The 12,348-nt window shown below is 39.2% G+C and overlaps 1 protein-coding gene across 1 annotated transcript in view; it reads left to right on the top strand.

Annotated features, from left to right (window-relative positions):
* The window catches only part of LOC124127348 (glycine N-phenylacetyltransferase-like), a 36,402-nt gene that overhangs the window by 16,206 nt on the left and 7,848 nt on the right, over nt 1-12,348 (top strand). Inside the window, exon 2 of the mRNA XM_046490746.2 lies at nt 11,270-11,365. Within this exon, the coding sequence (XP_046346702.2) occupies nt 11,291-11,365 (75 nt within the window). The 5' untranslated portion in view covers nt 11,270-11,290. The remainder of the gene's footprint in view (nt 1-11,269; nt 11,366-12,348) is intronic.

The following is a 12,348-nucleotide window of genomic DNA, read 5'->3' as shown; positions in this document are numbered from 1 at the left end:
GCAGATGTCTGAGAATTCAACAGATTTCTAGCCTCTCGAAAACGTGATGTTTTTCTCGCACTTTATTTTTAGCATTTTAGATTTATTTCGCCAAACAGGGCATAATTTGGAGGAGGCCATATGTTGGCCATGACAGTTTGCACATTTGAGGGCTTGTTATCAATATTGTCATGGCTGTCGCCACAGCGTTGTCACCTAAAGTATCGGAATGGATTGGGGACATACACATCCACTCTGATGTTGACATATCCAGCTTTAATTGTCTGTGGGATTGAAGAACGCGTAAAAGTGAATAAGTACGTGTTCATTTGTTCCATAGTGGAATCCTCCTTTTTTGGGGTGAAGCGTTTCACAGATGACACTTCTTGAGTTTTCAACTCTGCAACTATTTCCTGTTCTGACAATGCCCCGGCAGGGGTTGAGTGTCCTGTGGTCGGAAACAACAACCTCAACATTGGCAAATTGACTGATTAATAGCAGATTGAGGGATTGTTGTTTTCTCACAGATTCTACAATAAGGGGGCCAGAACGAAGGTGGGTCACATTTTTCACCTCTCCACAATATCCATGAATTAGCTTTCAAAATGGCAAAGGGATTCAGTTTGATGGGTAAATGATCTGCAGCTTTGATCACAAAAAATCGAGCCCAGGAATCAAAATGTGTAACAGTCTCATCAGATGTGTGAGTGAGTATGGTTTTACGCCGCTTTTAGCAATATTCCAGCAATATCACGGCGGGGGACACCAGAAATGGGCTTCACACATTGTACCCATGTCGGGAATCGAACCCGAATCTTCGGCGTGACGAGCCAACGCTTTAACCACTAGGCTACCCGACCGCCCCCCTCATCAGATGAGCTTGATTCTAAGTGTCTATGCTTTGAACCAGAATGATAAAGAGCCATGGTGAAAGAAAATTATTCAGCAACCCTGCTCCCCATCCCCCATGGAGTGTCAAGAAGGACAGTGTTAAATTGCATTGGATCTCCAGGATGCAAACACCAGGGATACATGGGTGGTATACTCCAGCAAATATGACACGAATAGCTATATTTATCTACCAATTTAAAGGCAGACTGGTTCGTCCCTTGATAAGAAATTGGAGACATACATTATTCGGAGGTCAACAGCACCAGATTGGCCCATGAGCCATCGCCTTCTGGCATAAGACTCTAGGCAAGTTAATCCATCAATAATTGGTGAATTCTGAGAAGTGATACATGGCCAAGACCAAAATATACATTTCAATAAATCACACGTGTGTATATACAATATTATGCACAGGGCTTGGCATGACCAGCCGATTGATAGGATCGAGCCCATCCCACCACGCGTCTAGGCAAAGTTAGGGTCGAAGTGGTGTGTTGGGCTAAGGAACACTATTGCTGGCTGCAAGGGGAGCTGCATGCTCACAATCTCGTAACCAGCTCTGCAATTTATACCTGCAAAAAACGTTGGCTATCCGAAAAAAACGGAACATGGCAGAAGGATCACAACAGTCTCCACCATTACACCACTGTACAGCTGCTGCATTTCACATTATGCACTATTCAATTTACACGTCCGATAATGTCATTGTGTACTCGTGTGTTATATTTTCAAAATATCATTGATATCCATAATCACTATTTTCACACATGAATGATTTGGAATGATACTAGTTGGACGCAGCTGGAGATATTATTACTATTTTATTTTTTTTGTATAGAAAATCAACCTTATGCACATGACAGGTGTGGCATATGTAGCTATTAACATTTCTACCATGAATTTTGAAAATATTCTACTGCAGTTGGTCAATCAGAGTTCACAATGACCAGGGCGGTCGGGTAGCCTTGTGGTTAAAGCTTTCGCCCGTCACGCTGAAGACCCGGGTTCGATTCCCGACATGGGTACAATATTTGAAACCCATTTCTGGTGTCCCCCGCCGTGATATTGCTGGAATATTGCTAAAAGCGGCGTAAAACCAAACTCACTCACTCACTCACAATGACCACGTATGATTTAAGGAATTGATTTGACCCACCAATCATAATAAGATAAAGATAAGAAAAGAATTGTTTTCTCATTTATTGTTGGTTACTTCAATATTCAAAGTAAAATGTATGTTTCGCAATACCTTATGGGCAGAAAGAATGATAGAAGACGACAAAAAGATTGTATTTCAATTTTTTTTTACAACAGTGAGCTTGAAAATTGGTATTGTTCTATATCAGACTGTGACGTCATAATAGTGATCTGTGGCGTAGAACAAAACCTTACAAGCATTGCCTACTTTTCGTTAGAGTTGCCCACATCATGATGGCTTACGCTACACTTTCAACGTCTGTCATATATACAAGTAAAGCATTACCATGTAAAGAAATGTTTCAGCATGTTTAAGTGTATAGAGAGCGCCATACCTTGTCCAAAGGCTAATGTCTGTGTTTCAAGTGTTAAATTTATCTCCAAAATGATACAAATTAATATATTTAGGTACGAGTTAGGTGTTTAATGATGATCAGTAACTTTGACACGTCGATTCAAATTCAGTCAGCATTACGGAAGATGAATGACGACTGTTACACTTCATCCCATTCCTCATGCACGTTCATGTTTGGAAATTGTTGGCCATTTGAATAGTGGGTGCATGTGAAGAGAATTAAAACAAAATGCTCAACAGCATAGAATGGCAATTCCTGAGATATCAATAATACTGGGTGTGGGTGAGATCTTTATATACTGTTACGGCTTCAGGTCCACAAACCACGCAACACAAGTGTATAAATACAAAGGCGCGTTCACTTGACAATTATTTGAAGAATGTGACGCTAATTTGCCAGAACAGACTGAAAATTCTGATACTGACTAAAATGCTGATGATACGGCCACCTGTATACTGGATTCTCCGATCACTAAAGAAGAGATACAAGAGGCAATCTATAAAATTGTTGCCATACATCGAATTGTCGTTTATTGTCTTTTTTGAATCATCTTATTTCCCTGAATCATGGGGTATAGGTATCATATATTCCTTTGTATAAATCAGGTGATAAGCCTGATCCTAATAATTATATATAGAGGTATTTTCCTTTTAAGCACTTAAAGTAAACTTTATACATCAGTTCTTAATGCAAGATTAGTATTTGGGGCAAATTCGTACGACAAAATTAGCGAGTCGCAAGCGGGATTTCGAAAAGGATATAGCACAATAGATAATATTTTCATTTTACAAACTATGGTTAACAAACGTGGTAAGTTTTATGCGCTCTTTGTGGACTTCAAAAAAGCTTTCGACTCTGTAAACAGATCTAAATGATGGTTAATATTAAAATACAGGGGAGTTTCACCCAAGATGTTAAATGCACTTGAATCTATCTATAGTTGTGTGAAGGGATGTGTAAAATCAAATAACATAAAATCTGAAAGTTTTGATTGTCCTGCAGGCCTCAGGCAAGGTTGCGTGTTGAGCCCCTTCTTATTTTCCATTTTCATAAATGAGCTTGCTGAACAAGTAGCATCTTCATGTGCACCAGGTGTGCAGCTGCATCCTGATATCATACAGGTATTTTTGCTGTTATTTGCAGATGATATTGTTCTTTTTGCAGATACTGTCTATGGGCTACAAAAACGAATAAACGTTTTAAGTTGTTTTTGTTATAAATACCAGTTGTCTGTTAACTTAGCTGAAACTTAAATCGTTGTTTTTAAAAATAGTGGAAATTTATCAAGAGTCGAAAAGTGGTAGTTTAACGAGCACCAGCTTGTTTGTGTTTCATGCTAAAAATACTTGGGATTATTATTCTCTAGATCACTAATGTGGTCTGCTCATGTTAATAGTGCATCAACTCGGGCAAAAACGGTTCTGTGTGGAATTATTAAAACATTATATATGTTAAATCCATTACCTCATAATCTATTTTTTAAAATCATTGATTCCCAAATCAGCCCAATTCTATTGTATGGCCCTGGTTTGGGGTGTTTATAATTACGAAGAAATAGAAGGCAAATGTTTGCCTGTAAGAGATTTTTATGTGTTAAGCAGTCATCCGCAAACCACGTTGTTAGAGGAAAATACGGAAGATACCCAATGTACATATCTGCATTTAAAGATGTTAAGTATTGGCGGAAAATAATTGATATGCCTGAATCACGTTTGGTAAAGAAATGTTATAACTTATTATTGTTAGAACGTAGTAATGGTAAAACTAACTGGGCATCAAAAGTAAAACACATCCTATTCTCTACTGGTTTTGGTTACATATAGGAACAACAATTTATAAGTAATATCTCCAGCTTTATGTCGGAATTTATAATCCGTCTAAAATTATCTTATGAACAAAATTGGCACGCAGCTCTTTCATCAAGCGCAAAACCAACTCTTTACAGTTTATTCAAAACAAATTTCGACTTAGAAACATATTTAAAAGAATTATCAATTTTTAAATTTGTGATCGATATATACCTTTAAGACGAAAATGTATACCCCAAAAGTTTTACCTGTACCCCTCCATACATACGTTTAATATTCCAATGGCATCAAAATCTATCCGAATTCATTTAAAAAGCAATGAAACTACTTATGTGTAATTCACCTAAAATTTACTTTTGTATTATAATGTTTCTCTCTCACTGTATGCTCTGTAATGTATAATAGGCATGTGGCCTACAATACCTGATCAATAAAGACTATACTTGACAAAGACGACAGCAACGAGACTGATTACAAAAGAAATCGGATCACGCGTCACTGCAGGCACACACTACTGTTGGGAACAACCTCACACTATCTTCTCAGCTCTTTGCGTGTCTATTAATTATATACTTAGACGCGACGTTAAACCCCATTTCACCTCACCTCGCATCTCATAATTATAAGTTAAAAATTATCATTGCGAGAAAAGAATATAATTGCTTTTAGAACACATGATGTTTTTAATTATACTAATTGTCAAATTACAATTTGCCTATTTGCATGTAGATAATGAATAAATACTTAATTTGAATTCGCACCTGTTATTCAGTTATCATAAAGAACTGACATAAAAAATTGACACGCATAATACCGTAAGCAAAATATTTAATTAATTCAGACATAATGTTTCAAACAGCATTCCGGAGGCTGAATCCCAGCTATTTTCCTCCTTCTCATCTCTCGTGAGTGAGTGAGTTGGGTTTAACGCCGCTTTTAACAGTATTCCAGTAATGTCACTGCGTGTCAACTTAATGTGGGAGGCAAGCCCGAAGTGATGCAGGTCTTAGACGTTTACCACTTCGGTGAAACCCACGAGCACTGGTATGGTGCTGGAAAACCTAGAAACATAATCGGGGCGATATATATACTCTTAAAAATGTAAACGAATAGCGTAAGATAAGGGTGACATCACATGACAACAGTTGCCCAGGATCGCTACATCTGGGTCCTTCACCTTCTAACTCATACATCCTGTCGTTGTCCAGCCTCTTGCAAGCACGAAGGGCCATTTTCAACATGCCAATGTTTGCCCCACACAGAAGAGTCCTGAGAGCCCCGAACATAACTTTTGGGGGCATCTGTGGGATGAGCTAGACAGACGTTATGTCATCTTGGACCACAGAATCAGTAACTCCGTCAACATCTTCAGGAAGAACGACCTGCAATTCAACAAGGTGTCATCCGTAGGATTCTTGGTTCCAATAGACCAATAGACCAATGGTGGACTTGAGATAGTGACCAGGCACATGTAGAGAATTCTCCGTTATGAACTTAGATAAACTCAGTTCATTTTGTAATATTCCAAGCACACGCGTTCCATGTTACGCATTGTAAAATTCACAGAATGAAACTCTTTAAGCACATGACATTCCAATAGGCAACTTTCTCTTTTTGTCGAGAAATAATTCAGCAGGTCCAGCGTTTGGTGTCTCCATTTCACAAGTATTGAGTTCAATTACTGTTATAGAATAGTAACCTTGAAAATCGTCATAACTTAAAGTATATACTTGTTGCAACAAAGAAAAATAAGTCATCTACTCATCATATTCCTTTTGTTGAAAACTGACATTATACGTGTGAAATAATGATTTTCTAAATCAAATCGATTCGCCCGACACCATGTCAACGGGTTTAGAAAACGATTGCATGTATGTTGATCAGCTATCAATTACAAACGAGATTATAAGCATAGAAAATAACGGATGCTCAAACTTGCATGTGCAATGTTTACGCATGAGAGCATGAAATGGTGTGCTAAACAGCAAACATAGCTAAACTTGTGTATTCAGGCACATTGATTTCAGAGTGTATAAGGTGCAAACACTATTCGAGTGAGTGAGTTTGGTTTTACGCCGCTTTTAGCAATATTCCAGCAATATCACGGCGGGGGACACCAGAAATGGGCTTCACACATTGTACCCATGTCGGGAATCGAACCCGGGTCTTCGGCGTGACGAGCGAACGCTTTAACCACTAGGCTACCCGACCGAAACACTATTCGAATCCATAAGACTGTCATATAAACATGAGCAATACGGCTATAGTTCTGGATAGTTCTGGATGTCAACTATCTTTTAACGTCTTTTGGTATGACGCGGCCGGGGATCGAACCCCGGACCTTCGGGTGGAAGTTCTACCACTAGACCACGGAGGCGGTCATTGGAATATAAGGACATGTAAATAATCAGATCTCTGCTTTCGCACAGAGTCTGTAAACCAAGTCACAGAACTTTAAATTAGACAAAGGATGCTCAGTACATTAGCGACGTTGCACATTGGTATAGACATAAACGGATGTGAAATGTATTAGAAATAAGCCCGGCGCACAAGCACTGTGTCTCGCTTGTATGATAATGATGCAGCAACACCCTTTGCTTTAATTCCATGTACGGCTAGAATATAGCAGGGACAAAGACATTCTTTGCAAATACCTTCACAAACAGGTCTGGTATCATAGGTCGTTGGTGTCACAGTATTGAGGCAGCATCCTTCCAAGCCGATCACCCGTCAAGCCAGTAGAAGTGGCAATAAGTCCACAACACACCAGATCATGATACTTGAGCGAGTCATTATAGATGTCCCGGTAATACACATCTCTCCAGTCATTTCAAATCTGTTGCAGTAGCCAGTCATACTTTTGACAGTTGCATTTCGCACAGCTGTGATAACCGCAGATATCAAACATATTTTATGGTCAAAATAGTCAGGATTTTTTATGTTTGGTCACCTAATATATCGGGAAACAAAATGCATTCGCGCATTTGCGCTGAAGATATTTCAATAACTTTTCCCAATCAAGTAATTTGTGTTGAATATACAGTCTCAGTTTTGAAACTATTCGGGTCTGACAATACTAGCATACTAACGGGGAAAAAGTAACTGTGCTACAACAAAAATTAATATTTAGCCATCAGGCGCCAATAAAAGCACTGTTGTTTAACCGTAATTAAGGCTTACGCAATGCCGCGGCTTGATGAAAATCAACGTCCACTTGCTGTGGGCATGCTGCAAACAGGAACGGCGCAAACCGAAGTTGCCAGACATTTTAATGTTCATCAAAACACAATATCATCTCTTTGGAGACTTTATATACAGCAGGGCAACATTCATGTCACGGGACAGTCGTGCGGCATCGGCGGAATCGATACCAAACAGCCACAATAATAGCTCGGGCAGTTCCTGGATTGAGACCAATTAGTGGCAGAACATCCACATCACATCACCGTCAGGTAGGCCTAGCATGGTGTCTGTGTTATAACAAGGCCCATCCGATTACTGCGATTGGGTGCAGCCTCTGGTGCAACGAACTAAACTATGACCAGTATTTTTAGAAGGGTAGTAGTTAATCTTTATAGCGTTAAAGCAGTTGAAAATCAATGTATGTGTTTAAAGTAAATCACATATCAATAATATTTGTTTTAGAGTCTATGTGGACCTATGACACCATTTTGTTTTATTATCTTGTTGTAATTACTAATGTTCTCAAATACAAATAACGTATATTTTATTTTGCTATATTAAAAATATTGTTTGGATTTTGAACCTGTTTCTATCAAAAATAGTTTGTTAACATTAGCGTCTCATTCCTGACGTTGGAATGGTGAGAATTAATATTTGCTTCAAAAGTGTTTGTTCCGTGAATTTACTGGTTGGATGAATAAGCCAAACATGACTTCTGTTGTCGTCGCCCAAGTATATCGTGTTTCGGACATACAGTCGGACCCCCTTATCTCGAAATTCGTTATCTCGAACATATTCTTTTTGCATGTTATCTCGAACCTTGGACTTTGTCTCAAAAATGTGTTGACATTTGCCATATTAACAGCTTTGAAAAGCCCCAATTAGCATTTTACATAGCTGCTAGCAATTATCCCACAAACAGGACGCAAAATTTGGGATGTAATAACCATGTTGTAACCTTGTTGTAACCATACACCCCATTTACATATTAGTAAGTGTTAAAGTATTAAAGGTGGTCGCTATCATAACTTCCGAACTATATAATTTTCAAACTTACTCATCAGTATACGTTCATAAATAATTTACTGGTCATGGACAATGCCCAAATGGGCCGCTAGCATTACATTTTGCTCAAACTTGTTCATACAATCTTGAATGAGTTGACTATTCCTATTATATTATTATAAGTACAGTATACACTTGCCGAGAACCACTTAAAGTGCGTTATTTCTAATCTAAAATGGGCACAGGATGTTAATGGACCATACCGTCAATGATAGCGGCATTTCCCGTATATAAAACTCGGACTTCTATACAGAAAATAAAACCTACAGGATTTTTTGTAATTATCCTACATTAACATAAATTAGTTCATAATGTAATATAACAGCAAAGGCGGATGCAGAAGGTGGGGTAGGATGATTGCTTTGGGAACGCCGGGATGCTGACTAAGGCCCCAAGCTAACTGTGCGTACCAACAGCAAAAGCTGTTAATAGCTATTGCCCTGTCGTACACAAGAACGTATGTCGCAAACCCTCGTCTTTATCATTTTCAAAAAGACGAGAGTGAACAAGCGAAGGTGAGTTGGTGGTGAAGTACTTGGGTAATTTCAAAGTTGTCTTTTAGTTGTTTGAAGAGGGTTTTATGTTGGCGAAGGAGTTTGGCAGTCGGGTCCTTCTTGATCTTGGAGTAGGTGGTGGGGTCTTTGAGGATGTTGTTGACTAGCTCATGGAAGTGGACAGTGTCCATGATGACTATGGACTTGCCCTTGTCATCAGGGGCAGTCTTGATGGTCTTGTCGTCTGTGAGAGAGGATGTGTTTACAATGTTTATTCCTAAAACAGGATATTTACCATCTTTAAAACACACACGGGTGACAACCTCTCTCTATATATATATTTGTGGTTTACATCACCCTATAGTTTAAAAGTAATGCCATGCGGTCGAGCATGCTACCGAAATACAATAGAAAAATCATGGTAATAAATCATTCAAAAGGCACCTTAAGTAACATATACTGAACCGCAAAAGAAACGTAACCCCAAGTAACATTGCATGAACAGTTGCCATTTAAATATCTGGGTAATTTTTGTCAAAGTTTCTAATATTTAACATTACCTTGTACGGAAAAATGACATTTGATGAATATAAAAAAAACAAAGCAGATGTCAATATATCCGACCCCCCAAACGCATCACGGCAACGGCCATGGTAACCTGATGCACGTGAGTTCCGTGCAAATTGAAATGCACATGCGTTCCCCTATAAAAATCCACCCAGATAGGATAACATTCATTCGTTATTGAATTGCTACCACATGCCAAGTTTGACAAGTAATCAGCGACACCAAGCCCGTGGTCGATTGCAAGCTGGACAAACCGCCCGGCAAGTAGCCAATGCATTTCAAGTCCACGGGAGGACAATATACGGGCTCCAGCAATGGTACCAGACCACCAACGCTACATATGACCGACCACGTAGTGGAAGACCAAGGGTCACCAACCGACGTCAGGATCGTCAGATTGTGCGACAGCATCTTCAAGATTGCTTTGTCACTGCTGCGGAAATGGGGCAATGGTGTCACAGCAGCTCGGTACATTGATCAAGTCTTGAGACCACACGCCATAAATCATTTGGCACGTCGCCGCAACCACGAGTTTCAGCATAATAACGCTCGTGCCCACACTGCGAGAGCAACACGAGACTTCCTCCAGCATTAGGCATAAGAACCATGCAGTGGCCTGCCCTCAGTCCCAATTTAAATCCAATTGAGCACCTGTGGGACGTGATTCAAAGACGGCTGAATGACGTCCGACCAGAGCCGACAACTGCAGCTGAACCGTCTCATCTATTCAATGTATCGACGTTGCACAGCAGTCATCAATGCACATGGCGGACATACGTGATACTGACTTCTCAGAGACTAGTGTTGTGTTTCAATGTATGTTTACAGTGTTTGGACAAATAAGGTTTCTCATACATCTATCCTTTTGTCGTTTCTTTTGCGGTTCAGTATACATGTATATCGTTACGAAACAACTTTCACCTAAATTGTGCAGTTTATTAATACTTAAAAGGTACATTTGTAACGGCCCAGGAGTTTCATAAAGGTCAGAGCGTGAAAACGTATTCGTTTTCTTGTCTACCAAGATCAATATGCACATAACACAATATCCAGTCATCACAGGCGTTTTCACACGAGGGTCCCACCCGAGCATGGTTTCTTATATTTTATTATCAAAATCAATTGATTGATTACCTGTACCTTTTCTGTACCGATTGTCAAATGTCTCCCGGTTTTGGATGCGATAGTTCTGCCATCGCGTTTATCTGCTTTGCCTGGCTACATCTATGGGGAACAACTCACTAGACACTCCCCTCTCATCAAGTTGCGAGCTCAAGTTCGAATCTCCTGAAAAAAACGTCATGACAGAACAATGGATTATCGTGAAATAAACCACGCTTCGTTCTTCATTGTTCTTTGCGATTTTTCGCGTAGCTATCTTATATTATGTGGTATGCAATACCGTACATTTACAACGTTATATGACACGATAGTGGGGTCTGTTTTAGAATATGGATCTTGTATGTGGGGAAACAATAATATGCCGTGTATTAATGCTGTACAGAATCGTGCAGTGCGTGAGCGACGTAGTCTCTCAAACAAGTGCCTTGTGTTAAACCCAAATTTTATCAACCTGTGATATACAGAAAATAGCCTATATTTTGTCAGATAATATTATGTGTCCACTTACAACCAAAATCGTTATAAAACTAACATTCTAATTCATGTCAAAATTACGCATGAATATGTATGAATATAATAGATAGTTGAATATTGTTTCATCTGATAGGCCTACTTGAACATACATACCATGGCTGTCTTCCTGGGAAAGCAACAGCTTCCTCGGCTATTATCAACTCTACAAAACATCCGGAAGGCAAATCATGTGAGTACAGCATGTGTTACATTATTGTAGACGTGTCTTTTAATGATAACTTTATTTATTGCTACGTTGATGTATCGTTCAAAACATGTTGTGGTCGACAGAGTACAGATCCGCGGATGTTTTTCCACTTTGCTCAAGCCAAGTGAAGCAGGATACAACATTTCAGGACAGAGCCTGTGTTTATTGATGTATACTTGGTTTGGTTGGTTTGTTGTTTAACGCTGCACTCAGCAATATTCCAGCTATATGACGGCGATCTGTAAATAATCGAGTCTACAGTGATTAATATCATGAGCATCGATCCACGCAATTGGGATCGATGGCATGTATCAACCAAGTCAGCGATCCTAACCACCCGATCCCGTTTGTCGCCTTTTAGGACTTTCATAGTCACCTTTTACGGCAAGTATGGGTTGCTGAAGACCTATACTACACCGGAATCTTCACGGGCCTATTGATGTACAAGTATATATCGATAAACTTATGGTCACAAGTCATGTGTGGTCACATTGATAGTTATCATTGATATTCATATATATATGTCTTTGATTTGATATTGTTATTAGTTGGTTGGTTTGTTGTTTAACGCCGCACTCAGCAATGTTCCAGCTATATGACGGCGGTCTGTAAATAATCGAGTCTGGACCAGACAATCCAGTGATTAGCATCTTGGACCACACAATTGGGATACGATGACATGCATCAACCAAGTCAGCAAGCCTGAACAACGGCGGTACATAACAAGATATTATGCTTACTGATGTGATAATAATCTGTTGAAACCTATGTGGTGCAATGTAAGTTACAACGATATTATATAATATTAAAACTCAATTTTAAACAATACTAAAACATATTACACATATTATGTCGTCGCTATAAACTGAAAGATTGCTGATGCGATGTAAAACTTGAACATATTAACTATAAAGTGCTTGGTGTCGGAATGATTGAATCCCAGATAATTCTATATAGGTCGCCAA

Source organism: Haliotis rufescens, unplaced genomic scaffold (assembly GCF_023055435.1).
Source record: "Haliotis rufescens isolate VD_foot unplaced genomic scaffold, xgHalRufe1.0.p SCAF_5, whole genome shotgun sequence".
NCBI lineage: Eukaryota > Metazoa > Mollusca > Gastropoda > Lepetellida > Haliotidae > Haliotis > Haliotis rufescens.
This window is presented reverse-complemented; position numbering and strand designations above follow the sequence as displayed.